Here is a 22,493-nt window from a genome sequence, read left to right as displayed (position 1 = left end):
TATAGAAAACAAAATATAGCCAATGTTATCTAAAACTCCAGTAGCAACTGAAATGATAACAAATAATGTTCCGCCAATAACGTGTAAGACGCTTGAGTGATAATATATATTTCAAATTTTTACTTCTGTTGTCTTTGGTATAGGATCTCGATACGTCTCTCAGGCTGCTTTAACCTTATGACCCTCAACTTCCCAAGTGCTGTGCTACCACACCTAACAACAACAGTTTTTTAAACTCAATATGGATGGGAGAATAATGCATACTACTAGGGGCCTCAAGCCCAGCCTCCTCCAGACTAAACAGAACCTCTCTTGCTCAGAACCTAGACCCATACTATGTGCTTAGCACTCAGAACCTGCAGGCCACTCTACACCCAGAGGCCACACTGCCAACTTTTCCTTCTTTTTATGACACAGCACTTTAAAGAATTTTAAAGTACACAAAGAACAAACAGGTCAGTATGAATTAGTTGTGACTGTCTCTCCCATTTCTAGTCCTGCCATTTTTTAAAGGCTAGTACTAACCTTGTGAGCCTATAAAGTATTAAAAGTTGTAACCATCTGACCTTACTGATAATTTTTTCTTACTAGAGGAAGCATTAGGTTTGTAATCATGTTCCCAATTCTCAGGTAAAATAGTTTAAAATTATCTTTCATATCAGAAAGTCTTAAGCTATTTAAGAATTCAATAAAATAAAAAAATAAACCTACAGATGAGAAACTGTAGTCTGAACTACTCAGACTGGGAAAAATCCCGGTCAGCTGCCCACCTCCCAACTTCCCAACTCTCTCAGCATCCCTCCCAGCCTATCCCCAGCCCTGCACCTTGCTATTTGCTGTGCCCAGCCTCCAACTGGGGCAGAGACTCTCTGCTCTACCAGAGACCATGCAGACAGGGAGAAGTCCAGGGAGGCTGTGCACCATCCAAACTCCCCAACTTTCTGGGCCTTCACCTACCCTATCCTATCTCCAGTACCCCATTTTCCTACTGGGGCAAATGCTCTCTGCTCTACCAGAGACTGGTCTGGGGATGAGAATCTGCACTACCAGAGACAAGCAGACTGGGAGAAGTCCGGGTAGGTTGTGCACCATGCAAACTCCCCAACAATCTCACTATCTCAGCATCCTTCCACCCACCCAAGCTGCCTTGTCCCAGCCTTCAACCGGGGCAGACAGGATCATTAGGCCATGCTTCAAAGCCTGTACTCCTCAAAGCAGAAAAAAATCTAAAAGAAAAGGGGGTAGGGCAATTGGGAGGAGAGGAGGAGGGGAAAACTATGGTCAGGATGTGATGTATGAGGGAATAAATAAAAAATAAATTAAAAAACTTACATAAGTCTCTGAAATTTCTAAGCTCTTAATTAAAAGTTTACCATAAAGATTTAGTCTAGAGTAAAAAGTGATAGCAAGAAGATATAGATATTTACATATTCCTTTGATAGTATCCAAGAATTTAAAAATTAGAAAAGGCTGATAAGACATATTGAATTAAAGGTTATATTCTGTTACCAGGCATGGTAGCTACCGCATACCTTTAACCCTAGTACTCAAGAGACAGACTGATCTCTGTAAGTCTGAGGTCAGGCTGATCAACAGAGCAAGTTCCAGGTCAGCCAAAGGCTACATACCTTGTCTCAAAAAAATAAACAACAACAAAAACAAAACAAAACAAAAAAACATTTATTTTAGTTGGGCAGTGATAGCACATGTCTTTCATCCCAGCCCTTGGGATGCAGACACAGGTGGATCCCTGAATCTGAGGCCAGCCTGGTCTACAAAGCAAGTTCTGAGACAGCCAAGAGTATAGAGGAAAACTTTTGTCTTGAAACAAAACAACAAAAAAACATTTTTTTTTTTTTTACTGTTTGAATTATAAGGAAAAAAACAGGACATGGTAGTATATGAACTAGCAGACATAGTGGTGGGTGTCTCAGTTATCTGGAAGACTAAGGCAGGAAGATCATTTGAACCTAAGATTTGAAAGTCAGCCTGGGCTACCCCAAGACCTCACCTCAAACTAAATATATGAGCTTATTTCATTTACTAAAGACATTTGATTAGATTAAGACCTCAAGTTATTTTAGTGCTGACAACCTTGACTAACTCGACAAACTTTATATAATAATATAAATCATAATGAACAACAATAACCCAAGGAAGAAAACTCTACCTTGCCCACCTCCATAAGCTGTGGTTAAGCTAACAATTGTAGTCTAAACACAGACTTCCACCTTAGCCACCTCTGTGCTCCTCGTGCTCACCACGCTTTGCCAATCACAAAGGCACTGTTAAAAGTGGTCCTGAACGAAGCCCACAAGCCTAAACCTGCCCTAAAACACTCCTAAGAATGTCCCAGCAATGTGGAAAACTTAAGTATTCCGTTCTTGTTACATCAGGAGGATACCAGGGTATCTAAAAATAAACAGGATTTTATTGCATGAGTAGGCACAGTATCTCCTCAAGATTACTTGCATTTCAGATGGTGCAACCACTTTGGAAATCAGTCTGGTGGTTCCTCAGAAAATTGGTCATAGCATTACCTGAGGATCCACCTATACCACTCCTAGGCATATACCCAGAAGATGCTCGAACATATAACAAGGACATATGCTCAACTATGTTCATAGCAGCCTTATTTATAATAGTCAGGAGCTGGAAAGAACCCAGATGTCCTTCAACTGAGGAATGGATTCAAAAAATGTGGCATATTTACACAATGGAGTATTACTCAGCTATTAAAAACAATGAACTCAAGAGTTTCCTAGGTAAATGGATGGAACTAGAAATTATCATCCTGAGTGAAGTAAGCCAATCACAAAAGAACACACATGGTATTCACTCACTGATTACTGGATATTAGCCCAGAACCTTGAAATGCCCAAGATTCAACTCACAGGCCACATGAAGCTCATGAAGAAGGAAGACCAAGTGGGGGTGATACGGTCCTTCTTAGAAGGAGCAACAAAATACTCAAGGGAGCAAATATGGAGACAAAGTGAGGGACAGAAACTGAAGGAGGGGCCGTCTGAAGACCATTCCACCTGCGTACCCATCCCATGTGCAGTCACCAAAGGTAGATGCTGATGTGGAAGACAGGAAGTGCATGCTGATAAGAGCCTGATATAGATGTCTCCTCAGAGGTCTTCAAGAGTCTGACATATACAGAGGCGGATGCTCACAACTAGCCATTGTACTGATCATGGGGTTCCCAATGGAGGAGTTAGAGTGAAGACCATTGGAGCTGAAAGGGTTTGTGGCACCATGAGGAGAGCAACAATACCAACCAACCACAGCTCCCAGGGTCTAAACAACCAGCCTGGTAGCACTTAGGGAGGGACCCATGGCTTCAGCTGTATACATAAGAGTGGAGGGCCCTGCTGGGCATAGGTGGGAGAAGAGATCCTTGGCCTCATGAAGGCTGGACGCCCCAGGGGGTGGGAATTTGAGGGTGGGGAGGTGGGAATGGGGGGGTACATCCACAGAGAAGCAGGAGGAGGGGTGAGGGGATAGGGGGTTCCTGGGTAGGTGGGGGATGGGGTAAGGGGACAACATATGAAATGTAAATAAAACATCCAATAAAAAAAAGATTACTTGCATTTCTTAGAAGACATTATGACAGTCTGCAGTGCCACTAATCTAAAAGAAATGTTCGTATCTCTCATATGTAATGAAGGAGTTGGGGGAGAGGAAAACATGATCAAAATATATTGTATGAAAAAGACTTTTAATAAAAAATGTTTTAAAAATAGAAAAGACAATTTAAAAGCATTTGGGTAATCTATCTGGACTAAGACGGTTCAGAGCTTTCTGAGCCTCCATTTATTTATACAATGCCAAAAATTCCACCGAAGCCTGGAGAGAGAGCTCAGAGGTTAACCGCTTTTGCACGTTGTTCTCCACATCCACATGGAGGTGCATACCTTCCTCTAATGTCAGCTCTGAGGGATCTACCGGCCTCGTCTGACCTCTAGGGATGCGCATACACATATTCAGGCAAGACATAAATAAGAAAAGCGTGGATATAACGAATACAAAACTGTCAGACCCACAGAGGACAGCAAAGGCGCTCCTATCTCCTAAGCCACAGCCCGGCCACATGAAGGCACAGCAGTGCGTGTGTCATCACATATCTAACACGGCGTGGGGAGGCATGTGAAGGAACTCTCAGGGTTACATTACCATCTGGGAAAAAGGAAAAGTTCTGAAAGCAATTAGTGCTCAGAACCTGTTTGAATTTTAATTATGTACTTAATAAAATTCTACAACTATGAATTTAGTTCTCATAAAATAAAAACATTATTTAAAAGAAGAATTGTTTCTGAAATGGACAAAAGTACCATTAAAAATGTATTCTGAGTTGGACCACACAGAGGAACAAACCCACAGCTGCCCTTTAAGGTAAAAAGCGAAAGCTGTTTGTTGTTTTGGTTATTTCTGTTTAAACTGAGGATACAGATGGATGGCTCATGCTAGGTAGAACTGTCATTTTCCAAAAGAATGACTACTAAGATCCACTGTTAAATACTGAGATCCACTGTTAAAAGCAGACACTTCACCAACAATGTTCTCTGTGTTCACTCTGGGAATGTGAGTGGCACTTACCATGTAAGGTTTGGGATTTGATGCAGTTTGGTTAACTTGCCAAATACTCAGAAAACCCTCTCCGTCTGCAACACCACACTGTAAGAGGGGCATGAACATCAAACACAGGTTTTCAGAATTCTTGCCAAAAGCAAAATATCTATGACAGAGGCTTGCTCAGGGCTCACTTTACAAACTCCTCCAATAGCTCTCCCCTGTGCTTCTCACAAAGGCCAAGCACCTGCCTTCCCTGCCACGTTCTAAGTGTGCATTCTCCCCCCCCCCACCTTTCTTGTCACCTTGTAACTGTGTGTCCACACACACCATGCATTTCCCTAAGCCTCCACAACACAGGGAAGGAAAAACTGGGTGTCAGTAAGACTATAGCAAGCTGGCAGACACCAACAGCACTTGGGGCAGAAGTAGTTTTCTTTCACAAAATGCTACAATGAATAACTGGCTAAACTGCCCTAAGTTTTGCAGATTTGTGTTTCTATTGTAAGAAAAGAGGCTACATAAACAGAATTCAACAAACAGCCTGCTCAGTTTAAACCCACGGTCATTCATTTTTTTTGATACAATTTTAATAAATTGTATGAAAATAAACTCAGGATCCACTCAGCACTAACTCCCAGGAACAAACCTTGTTGCCTTGTGAGTTAAAATACAATCTAGTAACTCTTGCATTGCCAGCTTGACGGAAACAGACGAGTTGCTGAGGCCGTGTCCACTCAAACATCCGCACACTGCCGTCCTGGGCACCTGTGAGATCTAGACACAGAAGGTGTGCAGTAAGAAACTGAAGAGTTTCAGTAACTCTCATTCTTCAAAAGACACTTCAGACTCTTGGATGACAAACAAAATACTTACAGTACTGATGGACAGGGTGTGATGTCATTCTCTTAACATTATGTAGGTTCCTTTTCATGAGCTTTAAAGGGAGGAAACATGAGTTTACTATGTGCATTCAGAAGGGATGAGGAAGGAAGAGCATCAGAGCATCCCCTGTGGCATTCATCCTAAGAAGAAGCTTTAGCTGAGACAAGCCCTGCTGAGGGTTCTGAAATGTTTAATATACATTTTTGCAAACAGAAACTATCATTTACTGGTACAGCCCTGCCCTGTGTAGACATTACAAACAGCTTCATCTAATGACAAAGGGACTCTTCCAACTACCCCCTCCCTGACAACCATCAGGTTGATTTTGGGGCTGGGAGTAGGGGGAATCTGGCTAGGTAGCCCAGGCTGGTATCCTGCTGATATTCAGAATATGAAAGAATAGGACTCCTTCAACTATAGTGACAAGGACGAATTAACATTCAGTCATCTGAGGCAACGTTCAAACTTTAGACAGAACTTGAACTCCTCTCTGACTCTGCTTTACCACTGTGTCTCAGTTGTTCACCTATGACATAATACTAGAGGACAATAATACCCACTCCCACCTGTGGCGGGTATGTGGAAAGCATGCACTGGGAAACTCAAAGCAAGTTATTCTCGTTTTTAGTATAATTTCTATGTCAAGCAACTTCAACACATTTCTTGAGGTGCCCACGCTCAGAAACCATATGTGTCTGGAGATGAAAGACATACCACAGTAGCTCCAGTGCTTGTCTGTCCACTGCCGAGCCATGGCAGAGATGGAGGTGGGTGTGCCTGGCTGGAAGAATGGGAGGCTGCACCAGGCTGATACAGGGTTGTGGTAGAGCCACGGTAATCAATATCATCTGAACTGTGGAGAACAGTTGCATGTTACTCTGAAAGTTTACTCTCTTTTAACAGAAACCCAACTACACAGATTGGATACAACCATGAGAGATTCTTTTTCAATGGTATCTTCTTTTTCTAAAGATACAGATTTAGGAAGGGTTTGCCTTTTTTTAAAAAAAAATTGTTCTTTAGCAGTTAAAATATTTAAAAAATAGAATAAATATTCACTGAATAAAAAACTTAGGCACAAATCTAAATCTAGCCAGTTTTAACACTTCTTTCCCATTAAACAAAATATAAACTCAGTCTCATATATTATCCATGTGAGCAGCTTTATTGCTACAATATTACAACTAATGTTGAAAGTATTTTAACCCTCCTTGAGTATTTATACACAGCCAATGGTTACTAGGAAAGGGAGAGCTATTTCCTTCAGTGGTACAGCACTGGCAACGTGCCAACGGTTCTATAAACAACCATAATGAAATTCATTGGTGTGTGTGTGTGCACGCGCATACACACACACACACACACACACGAACAAGAAGGGAAGCTAGCTGAGAAGAGAAAAAGTGTCAATTAGGAGTAGGGAGGGCAAAGAGATACTCCTGTTTCCCTGGAGTTAAAGGTCAAAGTTGCAGTTTTAAACCTTAGATCTCCTGTCAGATATGGAAGTTTAATGGGAAAATTATGAGTAATTTATAAATCTTGTATAAGTGAAGACTTTTATTGTCAACTAAACCAATTATGTTTGTTTCTTGCATAACTGAAGAGAGGTATATCTTTCTCATCTCAACAACTTAGCAGATATTTGCTAAAGACAATGGCATTTATTTTTATTTATGTATTTGTTTGTTTATTTATATTTTTTGGTTTTTCGAAACAGGAGTAGACCTGGCTGTCCTGAACTAGCTCTGCAGACTAGGCAGGTCTCTAACTCAGAGATCCCCTTCCTCTGCCTCCCAAATACTGAGATCAAAGGCATGTGCCCCAACCACCCAGATGACAATGGTATTTACAATAACCCCTCATGAGCCACACCTTTTCGACTCTCTGTCATATTCTTCTCCAATCCATATATATGATTGACAAGCCAGTAGAGAAGTGACATCAAGTTCTTGAACATCATGTGTTGAAGCCAAAACAATTTCATTACAGTTTGCCTAGGAAGCAAAAGCAGAACAAGGATTTGCACAATTTCACTAAAAAGCAGAACATTATTTATAATGACTACAATGTTTACCTTATTAATAGAAAATGCCATGATCATGTCAGACTCCTTATGAATGACCTTTGCCTTCCCTCCTGGATAGCCCAGATCCGCTTCGACCTGCAAAACATTGCTGAGTTAGTTGTTGCTACGTGAATCTCCACAGACATGACCATCCCACAGGACGACAGCTGAGTAAGAAGTACTGTAGCAGACAGGAGGAGCAGAGGAGCGTTAGTGTGTTGGCAATTAGTTTTAGAATCTCTTGTGTTCTGAAGCTCTGTAATCAAACGCCCCAATTATGAAGAGTCCCAATGTGATTATATGGCAATGATTAAAATGTTTCACAATTTATACACTTATTTTAGCTCCTCTAAAATGCACAAATATTCTGTAATAAGAGAATGTGTGAGAGTCTGTGTGTGCGTGCATGTGTGTGTGTATGTGTGTGTCTGTACGTGTGTGTGTTAAGAGGCACAGTGAAGGACAAAGTCATAGGAAGTCAAAGGAGAGATATGTTATGAAACACTTTAAAGTAAAGGTTAAGAAATTGGAAACAGGGAAAACCTAGGGAGACCAGGGAGAAAAGAATGGAAAACAGAACAATCGAGGCATCTTGAGAGTCAGAGATGAATGAGAAGTTAAGAGGAGAGGAGAGAAGAAAAACCAGTTGTGCTTTACAACAGTCTAGGAAGTATGACGGCAGTAAAGATGAGAACAAGGAGGAAGAGCTCAGAGCTGAGCAGAGCAGAGCTGGACCCAGGGCGTGTCCTCTCCTCCTTCTAAGGCGGTCTGAGAGAAGGCCTCTTAATCAGCTGGGCAGCCATGATTAGCATTAGAGATGAGGGGTTAGCTCCGAGAGCTCTGAGAAGGGAGCTGCAGAGAGGCACTGGAGACTACCTTGCCGTGGCAATCCTCTGCTACGGAGTTGTGTCTGACCTGCTCCACATGTTCTTCTACAGACTACATACACCACACCGCCACAGACACAAAACACATGCATAAAATGAAATAATAGAGAGAATGAAAAACTTCAAGCAAGAATGGTTATCATACAAAGATGATAAAACTGACTTCAAAAAATTAAACTAGATAAAATAGAGTATCAGATCAACAAAGCAAAACCAGGCTAACTAAAGTTATTCTATCATATACACATGAAAACATAAAAACTACCTCACAATTAAAATTTACTAATTGTGTACCACTTATGTAAGTTAAAGTTCTTAAATCAATAATCTCTAAAAATAAGACCTACTTCTTTTAATTTTGTTTTATATAGATGTACATATTGATATATGTACACATGGAGGGGGGAGGTCCTGTGGAGGCCAGAATTCAACCCTGAGTGTCTTTCTCAATGGCTCTCCACCTTATTTTTTTTTTAAAATAGGGTCTTTCACTGAATATGGTCTTATCCTCACCAGTCAGCAAGCTTTGCCCGTCTGCCTGTCTCAGCATGCCGGTTCTAGGATACGGATGTGCTGCTGTACTTGGACTTCCCTGTGGGTGCTGACGATCTGACCCCCATCCGCAGACTGTACAGCAAGCAATTTACTGCCTGAGCCATTTCCAATCATGTTATCAGTTCCCGTCCACCTCCATTTTTTTTAAACAGTCTTGAGGATTGAACCCACAGCTTCATGAATGCTAAAAGCATACTCCCTTTTGTTTTGTTGAGACCTGGTCTCAACAGCCTGGGGCTAGAGTATGAGACCCTTTTGCTTTTACCTTCCAAATGCTGGCATGTCAGCAGAGGCACCGAGCTGTGCACTGATCACTGCTGCAGTCTTACTCATGAACGAGTCTGAGCAATCATACGGCTAGATCACTCTCCTTGTGAATGAAAGGATGAGGCATGGGAAAAAAGCATACTTGCTTGCTCCCTGGTTGACAAGTCCTAGGCAAGGTACAACTAGAAATATTACTCCTCTACTGCATTAGCCCCGGAAGGCATGATCAGAACCTGAAACTTCTCCCCGGTCTTCCTGATGTAACAATTTCAGCCTGACAGTCCATTCAAATTCTCTGACCCTCCTTTAAGGACCACACGGTACCATAGCAACTGACAATGAAGTACCCAGGAAAACATGGGAGTTGTTCTACTCTGAGAATGGCTAACTCAGTGAAAGTCATTCACTGAAGAATTGGCTTGCTAAGTCAACCAGCTAGTTTGACACATTTAACAATTTGACGAAAGCTTGATCTGTGGAACATTTTTCTTTAACTTATTTGATGAGTAAAGTTACCTTTTTATAGTATGTCAAGAATTTCAAATCATGGATTAGTCAACGTATCAGTTTTTGTCTTTTATTTTAGTTACTTAAATTTTTATTTGTGTGTGTGTGTGAACGTATATGTATGTGCATATATGGATGGATGGATGGATGTGTTTTTCAGTGTGTACATATCACATGTATAAGGGTGACCATGGAGGCTAGAAAGGGTGTCAGAGCCCCTGGAGCTAGAAGTAGAGGTGGTTGTGAACTGCCAGACGTAAGAGCTAGGAATGGAACTCAGGTCCTCTGAAAGTCACAAGTGCTCTTAACTGCTGAGCTCTCGCTAAGGTTTTTTGGTGGGGTTTTCTGTTTCTCTCTCTCTTTCTCTCTTTCTCTTTCTCTCTCTCTCTCTCTCTCTCTCTCTCTCTCTCTCTCTCTCTCTCTCTCTTCTCTCTCTCTCTCTCTCTCTCGTGTGTGTGTGTGTGTGTGTGTGTGTGTGTGTGTGTGTGTTAAGGATTTTTACTAATCAATTTATCAAATTTGCTGATAACCAAAATCCTACCCCAAAACCTACAAAGATAAAGCACAAGATTTTATTTCTGAAACTAGTGATTAGTTTTTATCTTGCTTTAAATATTTTCCAAAATTCTTTTCTTAAAAACGTTTCAACAGATCTGTACTTCTTGATACAGTAGCCACTAATCATGTAGGTACTCAAAATTAAACAAAATTGCAAGTTCAGTCATATGGGCCACACTCCAGTGCTCAGTCACAAGTCTGTAGGGTGGCACAAATGGAGAAGAGAGGCACTTCATTCAATAAACAAAAGTCAAAGGGAAACTGACAAACTTCTTTTATCTCAACTCCAAGTTATACCACACTCCTACAGCAAGCTAGGAAGTGCCTGCTCTCTCTCTCTCTCTCTCTCTCTCTCTCTCTCTCTCTCTCTCTCTCCCCACACTGTGGTCTTCACAGGGACCCCTGCTGAAACTCAAAGCTTGGCCTGCTGACTCCAAGACCACAGAGCCTGCAGGCTATGAGGAGAGACTAAGGATCTGTATGCTAACAGCTGGACCAAGAATTAAGTCACAGTTTTTATAAACTGTAAGTTTAATGATTTAAAGAACTACATTCAGGAAATGTAGCCCTTCAAAGATTTGGCTTTCATGAGTAACTCATAATTGAATAATCATCTTTCATTTTACAGCCATTTCTTAAATTTCCACACTGTATAGAATCAGCATCAGTCACCACTAGGAATGCTATAGCCTGAGGCAGGCAGTGTACCTGAGTTCCCCAACAGATACTGTATCAGTAACTTCAACACCATTAGAGGCTTTGTGAACAAAAAGCTCATCAGGACTTGAAGGATTCACTACATCTCCTCTTTTCTATCCTTAAGCACAGAGATAAAACACAAAGCTATTCTTAAGGACTGGCCATAGGTACCATCCATGTGCACAGACAACTACTGAACAAGAATGAGGGTTGTAGCTGCTGCTGCCCTGGGCATGGGAAAAGGCTCAGCAATTCTCCACTTGACCTTGGGAAGTTACCTCTTCTCCATTTTTACCTTTCTAAGTGAAATACAACTCATGTTTCTTCTCTCAGACTGAGCTTGCCAAGCCTTTGTCTGATACTGTTCTGCATGCTTTGCAGTCTCCTCACTGCCTCACTGAAGGCACTAAAGTGCTGAGTAAAATGTCTTCTAAGGAAGAGATTCCTTGCCGGCACCTAAAGCCCTAATTCTTCTTGACTCACACATGCAATGCTAATACTGGCTTCTTAGACACCAGGCAAGACTAAACCTGTGCCTTCATTTATAAGCGTGCCATCCTTTATCTTGCTTTTGGTATTTCTGTACTTTATTCTTTCACAAAATTTTCTTAAATTTGTTGTTTAAACAGCTGTTCATTGATGTTGGAGGGATGGCTCAGCAGTTAAGAGTACATACTGCTGTTGCAAAATACCCGAGTTCACTTCTCAGCAGCCATGTCAGAAGGTTGTGACCTTTAGTTCCAGGGGATCAGAAGCCCTCTTCAATTAAAAGCAAAAAACCAAACCAAACCAAACCAAACCTGTTCATTTATAAGTTAAGAGTGAATCACATGCTTAAAGGGCTATGTTGTAATTTAAATTACATATTTAGAGGATCATATCACAGACTGCGGCCATTTATATGTTAGGTTCCTGAAATCATTTACTGCAAAGTTATTATAGGTGACTGTCCAACAGCAGTTATTTAAGGGAATTAACAAATGTCACTTGAACATGTGATTTAGCATGGAACTTACACTGTTCCATTGCTATGAAACAGAAATATGAGATTTCATCAAAGCTCTCCACAGCTTTGCAAGCTTTGGATACTACTCAGATGTGTAAAAATAACAGAGAAGTCCTATCCAAAAATACATTTTAAAAATAAGTGAAATACTAAAGTCAGATATGTTAAGAAAAGAAAAGAGACTAAAGAAAAATTACAACAGAAACAATACCTCACTCTGCTTTCTCTTCTTAGTGAAAATGTATCTAATAAATGTCTCTTGAAGAACTTCCTGCTTGACAAGGAAATGCCAGAGTCGTTTGACTGGAAGTGCAGATGAATCCCGAGATCTATCAAATGAATGTTGACAAATCAATCAACTCATAGTAAATAAGGCATTTGCAGATACTTGTTTTAAATGCTCCAAATTCATTCAAATAACACAGCTGTAAGCACAACAAACCTTATGATTTATTTCACTCTTAATTTTAGTTTTCCTGAAAATAACTGCTTGGCCTAGTAATCAATTTTCCAATCATAGTAAATGAACTGGGAGAGAGAACTATCAAGTGACTCATTATTTTCTTTTTAAATTACACTTTAGGCTTTCCACACGGTAAAAGCACATTTGATAAATATAAAGAAAATGACAGTATTTCCAGTTACTTAAGTCTATCCTCTTGGTCCTTCAAGCTTGTGAACACTATTCCTAAACATGGGTGGTTCCTTAAAACAAAGCAAGTAACCAGATGCTTAATTCAACTTCAACAGATACACTATGTATGTCAAGCTATCACAAACCGACCCATGAAAAATCATTTTTATGTTTTTATTTACTAGTTAAAAATAACTTTTTATAGCTGTGTGGATTTTATGTTTGATTCTTTATCCGAATCCATGTGGTGGACATACTGAAGTTTTTGAAAGCATGCTGCTCATCAAAGGGCTGAGTTAGGCAGACACTGTATCAAAGCAACAATAAAACCTTCATTTTTCCTTTATTAACTTATCCACAAAAAACAGTAACAATAATTGCATATGTACATTGCTATTAAATCTCCCCCAAGAGTAAGAAACAGATGAAAATAAAAGACTATTTCCCTATTATAAATGTAAGTTATAATTTCCTTAATTAAAAATACAAGACTATTCTGAAGGCTAGTGGCATGCTCTGTCAAACTGGTTCCCAGAAGAGCTAAAGCAAGCTATACTATCATCAGGATTCTAAGAAGCATCTTACTTGAATGGAGTATTTTCAGGCTCTAACATTGCTTTATTTCGGAGAATAGCTGGCCCAGCTCCCACTGAGAGGTCAGTTGGGTATGTGTTGACATAGTTAGGGGGTGGACCTTCAAAGTGATCCATTTTCTCCTGCAGAATCTGTTCCCAGTTCTCCAAGTTTTTAATGACAGCAATTCCTAGTGGTGATGTCACAGGGAGCTCTAGAGGGTAAGAAAGTTAAGTCACTATATGCCTGCAGAGTTTAAACTCTTACAGCCAGACTTCTAAAAATAGACACCTCAGGCTTGGGAGGATATTCTTAATCTTAGTCTTAATACTTTCAACAAAATGGAAGGCACTAAAACAAACAGAGAAAAGAATGCAGCTTTCCTGTTCTTGATTCTCATTCTTTCAGTCTGCTAGGCAAGATTGTAGTGCTTTATCAAATTCAAACCACAGACTGGAGCATGTAAGAGAGAAGACTTTTCAAAATATCTAATGCAGCATTTTAAAAATAGTAAATGGCCTTCTACATAGATTTTGAACATTAACTTGATAGCAATTTATTATATTTAACAACACTGACTTTCAAATTTCAAACTCACCAGAGAATTCCAGCCCAGCAATAGGAAAAAAATTCTTGATATTGTGAAGTGCCAGCTTAACCATTGTCAAATGCAGAAGAGCCCAGCTGTTTGGGAAAAGAAAAAAACAAAACAAACAAAAATGCACTTAACAACCTAGAAAACGAATCATAGGAAAAGAGTAGTCATGCCTCTATCAACTGTGGGGCCCAACTCAGAAAAGCTGCCTCTGACTTTTATTACACAAAAGTGAATCCTTTATAGTCACTGAAAAACAAAACTTTAGATGAGGCATGATGGCTCACACCTTTAATCCCAATGCTTAGGAGGCAGAGACAGAGGAATCTCTGAGTTCAAAGGAATCTCTGTTCCCTGGTTTACATAGCAAGTTCTATACAGCCAAGACTATGTATAAAGACTGTCTTAAAAAAATAAAAAAATAAAAGAGAAGGAAGGAAAGAGACTTTAATAATATATCACATTTAGAATATATAAAAATTACCTAGTAGAAAGACATTTCTCATACTGTCACATAGAATCTAAATAGCATGTCATTTGATGTGTTAAGTTCCAAAAGCATGAGTTACATTTTTTTCTTCAATAAACTGTTAGTTTTATAATTTTCATGGAACCTATTCTAGAAACTTACCTGAAAGGTAAAAAAGTCCTACCTTGAAAATATATCATGTTTTATATAGATACATGGTAATATTAAAACAAACAAATAACCCTGAGACCCAGTGTGGTGGCAAATGCCTTTAATACCAGCACTTGGGATGCAAAGGTAGGTGTAGTTTGAAGCTAGCCTGGTCTATATACCAAGTTCTAGGCCAGCCAGGAATACACAGTGAAATGTGGCCTCTATTTTTAACTTTTAATTTTTGGGTTGTTTGTTTGTTTGTTTGTTTGTTTTGTAGACCAAACTGGCCTACAATGCACCGAGCATTCCCTGCCTACCTCTGCTGGAATTAAAGTATGAGTTACCTCATCCAACCACATAGACTTCTAATACTACGTTTTTCTGAAAAAGAAGGACAAAAGAAGATAGGGGCTCATTTACCTATATGAATTAGGATCCTGATGCTCCTGTATTTGTGTGTCTGAAAAAAAGGCATCATCTTCTTCATCATCGCTGTGAACACTTTCATCAGAATCATAGATGACACCACTATCAGACAGAGGAAGAAATGGCTGCAACAGAAGACAAAGCCATTGGTATAAATATGGAATTTGATAATATATTAAATACAGACTTTATATAATGCATATTTAGAACATATTTTAAACATTATTAAATTATTTAAACAAACAGTTTTATTCTGATTTAAAATGGAATATAGTAAATTGTGTCAATCTGAGCAAAGCTTTCTTTTGCAGGTTCTAGATTTACAAAAGTCAAAATTACCAGGGGAAAGTTGTCGTAGATTCAATTCAAGAACTGTATAAAGGAAGATGAAGTCTGCCCCTCACTCTATTCTATACAAACCAGAGAATTAAAACCTAAGAAAGAGCAAAGACGTAGACTTTTTCCTATTTTGTCTTCTCTATGTCTCCTCCTTTCTACACACAGGCCAGAGCCCAAGTATGCTTTTTCTTGTATTCCATGTTTACCTCAAACAGTGTGCCTCTCTCTTCATCTTTTCTATCTCCTTCGTACAAGCAGCTAGCAAGAGCAAGAGTTTGTCTGTCCTGGAGTCTTTCTTCTGTAAGCTCTACCAAAGTTGTCCTCCACCTTCCTTTTGAGTCTGTTCATAACCAAGACTAAGAAGCCCAAGAGGGTACCCTGACAACCTGTTTTCCCATAGCATGCAGTTGCTCACTCAAAATAAGTAAATAGGACACTCCAACATTTCTGATAGAATGTGGTGACCATGAAGGGATTCCAAAGCAGTTTCTCTGAGAACAGAAGAGGTGAGCAAACTCTAGGGCTTTAGAAGTCATCTGACTGAGATTTCCTACTGTAACTGCAGCCACTCCAGTGGCTATCAAAGGCCTGCAAGTAAATTTGTGTGGTCTAGTTCAGCTACAGCTGGGGGTTTGGGGAGGGTGAGGAATGAGGGAAGGGGGAGGGAGAGCAAGAGCAAGCACTCAAAAGAATAGATATTCCTGTGAGCTTACACATTCTAATAAACTTTAATGCAGACATTGTAGAGTAAGTGTCCTCTGTTCCTGTACCCCCTGATTTTCTACACAGGTCTTATAATGTTAAGCTACTCTATTAACTTATGCCTGCTCCTGGAAGGATGGATTCATTCCCTCTGTCCCAAGGGCTCCGACGTCATCACTTCTCTCTGCCTCCTCTCTCCAGCACACCTCTATCAACGCACCCTTTCCTCCCTAAGCCTAGCAGATATATATGGCACACTCTTGGCAACCCTTAGATGAGTGTCACTGAAGAAGTGCCCCAACTGCCATATCCTATGACCCACTGAGGGCGGAGGGACTACATGGATTACATAAGTCCCTCCCCCCCAACTCCCCCAACTAAAGACAGAGACTAAGACACAGCAGCTAACTGAGATGTATGAATCTTATTTTGGATCCTAACTTGCAACTACATAAAACCATTTAACATAGACAGGAAAGGCAATGGCTCAGTGGGTAAGAGTACAAGCTGCTCTTCCAGAGGAGCTGGGTCTGACTCCTGGCTCCCACACGGTGCCTCAGCACTACCTGTAGTGCATCTCCAGTACATCCAACACCCTTTTTTGCTTCCTTGGGCACTACACTACACTAATGTGGTATACAGGCATACCTGGAGACAAAACACCTAAACACATACTTTTTTTTAATTGTTTAAAAAGCTGGGTGATGGGGTGCACACCTTTAAGAAAAAAATCTGTTCTTTTGCTGTTTGATTTTTAAGGACAGCACAGGCTGACCTCAAACTGGTACCCTCCTGTGCCCACATCCCTAGTACCAGTGCAGGATTACAACTGTGTGCCACCAAATCTAGCTTTACAATACTTTAAATGTTCTCATGTATTTATTTAGTGTGGGCACATGCATGTGAGTGGATAAATGGGCATTTGTGAGGGGCAGGAGGGCTGAGGGAAGTTCAAAGCCAGTCTACACAAGGCTGCGCAGCCAGACCCTGCCTCCAAATGACTCATTACTAGGAATGAAATTTTGTGAGGTCTATATTTGCTTCTAACCCCTCAACAGTAAACAAAAGTAAAACGAAATCATTGTCCACTGAGTTGAAACTAGATGGTAGATAAGGATTTAGAAATTATTTTTCTTCTTGTATATGTTTGAAGTTTTCCATAACAGAAAATTTTTAATGATAATTATGTTTTGTTTGTTGAGAACAGGTCTCACTATGCATCCCTGACAAGCCTACAACTAGCTATGTAAAAGATCAGGTTGGCTTCAAACTCACTGGCATCTGCCTGCCCCCGCCCCCGCCCCCACCCCTGCCCCCGTCCCCACTCCCATCCCCACCCCTGTCCCCGCCCCTGCCTCTGGAATGCTGGTATTAAAGGTGTGTACTACCACACCCAGCCAGCTGTATGTTTTTAAAGTTATAGAAATTGTTTGCCTTACAATGTTAATTTTAGCCGGGCAGTGGTGGTGCACGCCTTTAATCCCAGCACTTGGGAGGCAGAGGCAGCTGGATTTCTGAGTTCGAGAGTTCGAGGCTAGCCTGGTCTACAGAGTGAGTCCAGGACAGCCAGGGCTACACAGAGAAACCCTGTCTCAAAAAACCAACCAAACAAAAAAAAAACAAAAAAAACAAAAACCAATGTTAATTTTAAAAGCAAAACATAAAATTACATGTTATATTTTAAATAATAACCCTACTCTTCTTAACACAAGTTGGTCTCAAATTTATAACTTTCCTGTCTCTACTTTTTGAGTGTGCCACTTTTCCTGGTTTATTTTTTAATATATTTTTGCATTTTTACTTTTTTTGACTTCATATTAGTCATAAGAAAACATTTTAAGATGGAAATAAGTTGGCATATTACTATTTACAAATCTTTGTTGTCATCATTTACATTAAAGATGCAATGGGCTTTCCAAATGTCAAGGAGAAATCTTTACTTAGAAAGATGGGACTCCAGAGTCTGCCTTTCTCACAAGTTCCTATGTAATGCTGACATCGTCATTTTATGATATACTTTGCGGATCACTAAATAACCAAAAGTTTTATGTATCAATGCCTCAAAAACTATTTTAAAGAACAGCACAGTCTACAAAGAGAGTAGCTTTAGTGCCTTAATAACTCTAAGAAGAATGGGGTGTGGTGATGCAAGCACTGGATCCTATGTCTCAGAAGGCAGAGGCAGGAAAATCTGAATTCAAGGCCAGCCTGGTCTACATAGTGATTTCTAAGATATCCAGCGCTACATAGTGAGACCCTGTCTCAAAAAAAAAAAAAAAAACCAAACAAGCAAACAAGAATACTAAGATAGGAGGTTTTATGTATAGCACGGACTGTAGTGTTAGCTCACATGAAAGAAGAAATACAACAGCAAGCAACTGGACTCTCCTGCACAGGGCAGGAGGAGAGCTAGTGTCATGTATGTATGCACCAACACAGTATGAGAAAGGGCATCAGGGTAGGAATCACCATGAGTACGCTGATCCTCAGACAACTTTTCTCTGCTATGGAGTAACAGATATCATAGCACCTTACCACACCCTGATTAATCCTCTTCTAAATCTATGCTGACCAAGGTAACTGTTGATCATCAACAAGAAAAGGCTACACACTACAAGACTCACCATCACTTCAAAATGATGAGGCTTTTGATATATTAATAAGCTGACTTCTGGTTCATACCTAAGTCCCAGAGGATTTTAATTTCTCTCACCTATTATCATTTGATAATCACTAGATTTTCTAGATCAATCCAGTTTCTATATTTGAAAGATTAAATATCTAAAGTGAGGTAACTGAATCAAAAGCTGTTCCACCATTTGAATGTGACACATACAAAAGTCAATAAAACAGACACATTTAAGCCTGCATGCATCATACCCCTTACCTTTGCAACGAAGTAATCCCACATACTAAGTTCTGGAGGAATAAATTTTTCCTTGTAAGATGGTCTTTCTGCAGGCACTGGGGGTGGGGTAGCATCTTTTACAGGCCTTCCAGGTACCAGCATTCTCATGTTAAATCTCCTCCGGTGTTTGTCTATATCTTCAGAAGCAACAGGAGGTGCTGAATGAGATTCAAAGCTCGGCGTTAATTTACATACGTCACCATTCTTGTGACCCTCCTCTTTGTTCTAGGCAAACTCTTTATACCAGGACTCCTAAACGCTTCTGGTTACTGTGTATCAATCAATATTCCACAGCAAAAAGACATGGCAAAGAACCAGGCAGACATCATCCCATAAGGTTACTTACTAACCAGACTATGGGTTAAAGTAATTCCTTTAAGACTAATTGAGAAGAGCTAGAGAGATGGCTTAGCAGTTAAGAGCATTTACCACAGAAACAACAATTTCAATTCTCAGAACCAATTTCAGGCAGCTCACAAAGTCCAGCTCCTGAGGAATGTGACAGCCACTACTGAATTCTAAGGGCACCTGCACATACACACATACTTATCCCTAAAGATACACTAAAGAAATGGTATGCTCTATATTTACAAGAGTGACTGAGCGACTGTTTCAGACTATGGTTCAAGAGTTGGGTGAAGAACAACACCTTTAGTTCCAGCATTTGGGAGCAGAGGCAGGTGGATCTCTAAGTTGGAAGCCAGCACTCAGAGGCAGGTAGATCTGAGTTCAAGGCCAGCCTGGTCTTCAGTAAGTTCCAGGACAGCCAGAGCTACATACATAGTGAGACCCTGCCTCAAACAAACAAACAAACAAGACAAAACAAAACTCCTGATTTTGTGAACAGTGCACGGTATACAGAATGTCTTTTAAAATGGCAGACGCAGAACGGGAAAGGGAAAGGGCAACCAGAACAAATGGCCAAAGGAGTCTGTGTGAGGGATAAGCGCTTGTCCTAGCCAAGAGCTGTCATGAGAGTAAAACGACAACCTGCAGAGTCAGACCAAGAGCAGTCTGTGAACCTAAAGCTGGGCAATTTTCATTAAAGCTTCTTAAGCTAGTCCCACGGGAGGAATCCTTTGTTTGGTCCATTAAGAGGGAGGGAGAAGATGGCATGAGAAAGGTACGAACTAGCATGGTGAATGCTCAAAACCAGAGGAAGGATTGTAATAAAGATACATAAAGAAACATCAAAATAATTTAAGAACTAGTTGAATATGAAAGAGCCACAAACAACAAATCCAACAGCAATGTTCTCAAAGCACATCCAGAGTATGACCAACTTTCACCTTATTTTTTAAATCTTTTAAAACTAAGTCAAAATTTATAAAACTGTGTATTACTTGGTGGTATTTAATGAATTTATAATGATGTGTGATAACCACCTCAACCCAGGTGAAAAGCATTGTCATTACAAGTAGACCCTCTGTCTCTGTGGACTTGTCTGTTTTAGATATGTCACATAAGCAGAATTAATGACATATACATTGTATGCGTAGTCTTTGACCTAGCAGTTTCAAGGTTCATGCACATTACAGCATGTATTAGTACTTGATTCTGTTTTAGGGTGATTCCTCACTTGACTGGATGTAAACATCACACTATTCACCTACGTCTTCATTTATAAACATGTATTAGAGATACCAGTGAGTTTCACTAGGACATCTTCAGACATGGATACAATGTACAGTGATCAATTCACCCTCCACTCCTGTCCCTGTCCCCCTCTAACTCTAATGATGCTCTTCCCCTTTCTGACCAGACCCTCTTCTGCTTTTATGTCTTTTTTTTTTTTTTTTTTGAGAAAGTCTCATTATGTACGTACCCCTGGCTGGCCTGGAGCTCACTGTATAGACCAAACTGGCCCGGGAAGCATAGATTTGCCTGCCTCTGACTCCCAAGTGCTGAGATTAAAGGCATGATTCACCACACCTGGCTCCATGTCTTTTTGTTTATGTGTTTTGTGCAACCCGATGAGTTTAATTAGGGTTGCTTGCATTAAGCATGGGTTATTTATCCACTTATGCTTGATGGTAACCTACCATTATCTTATAAAAGCATCCTTCTCAGGACCTCTACTTTTGTTCTATGGCATAGTGGATTCTCCACAATGTAGCTGGAATGGCTCTTTAGAAAACCGAAGACTTTCATTACTTAAAACTCTCCATCATTTTCTCTTTCCTTAGAGCAACAGCTAAAGTCTGTTATGATCCACAAAACTCTAAATGACCTTGTCCCCAGTTACCTCTCTAACCTCATCTTGCACACCACTCCTCCTATTTGTGATAACTCTGGTGCCTTCCCTTTGTTAATTGTTCCTTCCATCTGCCTAGAGTGCTCCAACTGTGGACCTCTGCATGGTGGGATCACAGACCTCCCTAGAGATCTGCTGAAAACACCAGCTCATCAGAAGCACACATCTCCTCACCAGCCTAACCATCCCCCCCTTCTACTGCTCCTGTCTGTCTTGTTCATCCCACATCCCCAAAGACTATGACACTGTCTGGCAGATTTAGGAATGAGTGAATGCACGTATTCTCAAAAGTCCTAACCGTGGATGATTTAATGGAAAGAATTACCACATACAGGGAGGGAAGGGATGTAGCTCGGTGGGAGAACACATGCCTGATATGCTCAGAGAGTAAGGTCTGATCCTCGGCACTGAAGGAAGTATTTCAAAATTATCACAAACAAAAAAATGTGATTTGGAAGAAAAACTTTAAAATTTAAAATGTACTCTAATTAGGTCAGGTTAAAGGAGAGAAGAAACAACAGGAGTTGGTGAGATCACATTACTGTGCCTTACCCAGGAACCTAGTTTACCTCAATCACCGGCATTGAGGACAGAGAGAGTCATGTGTCCTCTAAACTCTTTGTGTCTCTTACCCCTTGACTGAATACAACCATTCCTTTCTGCAAGTGAGTTAAGGATCTTTTTGTGTTTTAAGGAAAAAAAAAAAAAAACAACTTATCCCACAAGTTTAAAAATTGGGATAAAATATATTCTTGCCCATAATGAAGATACACACACACACACACACACACCTGGAATCTGTAACCTCATATGTGTGACTGAAACAGCTATCATTTACATTACTGAATAAGCTTAATTTGAGGCCAACTACTATGACAACTTTGGGAACTTTCTCAAATCTTTAATGTATCTACAATATACCCCATACTGTTACCTTTTCTGCTATTTCTTTTTTTATTCTCTTCAAACATGTCCTGATTTGCCAACCTCAAAAATACTAGTAAAAATTCTAGTTTTATTCTAATGTGTTTAGAATAAAACTAGGCATCTATTATCCTAAAAAGAATTACTATATTCTTAAGGTAACTAGCTAAGGCATTAAAAATCTTATTTTAACATTGGAAGTTACTTCCATTTATACACAGTATTTGTATCAGAATCATCTTACCTGCAATACTTTCTGACTGTCTCCGAGGCTTCACAACAAGTTTCACACCCCCTCCGAAAACAGCAGCCCACATTCGATTATTTAATGGGTGGGCTGCAAGCCGAAACAATTCATTGGAGGAATTTGTGGCAAGAGCATGTATCAGTAAACTTAAGTAAACAGCAACAACGGCTTCACACAATAGAACATTCAGTTTTGGCTGGTCTTCATCTTGGGCAGAACTCAAGAGATTAATGAGTGAGCTCACACCTGTAACAGCATAGAATAT

The 22,493-nt window shown here is 40.1% G+C and overlaps 1 protein-coding gene across 5 annotated transcripts in view; it reads right to left on the bottom strand.

The window, feature by feature from the left end:
* Positions 1 to 22,493, bottom strand: part of Dmxl2 (Dmx like 2) — a 129,592-nt gene that overhangs the window by 4,609 nt on the left and 102,490 nt on the right. For 3 of the 5 annotated variants that reach the window (XM_028783311.1, XM_028783312.1, XM_028783315.1), the window contains 13 exons: positions 22,226 to 22,474; positions 18,783 to 18,961; positions 14,849 to 14,979; positions 13,810 to 13,895; positions 13,224 to 13,425; positions 12,216 to 12,333; positions 8,402 to 8,464; positions 7,535 to 7,621; positions 7,333 to 7,454; positions 6,175 to 6,313; positions 5,452 to 5,512; positions 5,225 to 5,352; positions 4,603 to 4,680 (listed from right to left, as the gene is read on the bottom strand). In XM_028783311.1, the coding sequence (XP_028639144.1) occupies positions 4,603 to 4,680; positions 5,225 to 5,352; positions 5,452 to 5,512; positions 6,175 to 6,313; positions 7,333 to 7,454; positions 7,535 to 7,621; positions 8,402 to 8,464; positions 12,216 to 12,333; positions 13,224 to 13,425; positions 13,810 to 13,895; positions 14,849 to 14,979; positions 18,783 to 18,961; positions 22,226 to 22,474 (1,643 nt within the window). The remainder of the gene's footprint in view (positions 1 to 4,602; positions 4,681 to 5,224; positions 5,353 to 5,451; positions 5,513 to 6,174; positions 6,314 to 7,332; positions 7,455 to 7,534; positions 7,622 to 8,401; positions 8,465 to 12,215; positions 12,334 to 13,223; positions 13,426 to 13,809; positions 13,896 to 14,848; positions 14,980 to 18,782; positions 18,962 to 22,225; positions 22,475 to 22,493) is intronic. The other 2 variants (XM_028783313.1, XM_028783314.1) reach the window with 1 other exon arrangement.

Source organism: Grammomys surdaster, unplaced genomic scaffold, assembly GCF_004785775.1.
Source record: "Grammomys surdaster isolate TR1022 unplaced genomic scaffold, NIH_TR_1.0 1057, whole genome shotgun sequence".
Taxonomy (NCBI): domain Eukaryota; kingdom Metazoa; phylum Chordata; class Mammalia; order Rodentia; family Muridae; genus Grammomys; species Grammomys surdaster.
The sequence above is the reverse complement of the archived record's forward strand: the minus strand, read 5'-3'. Positions and strand labels throughout refer to the sequence as shown.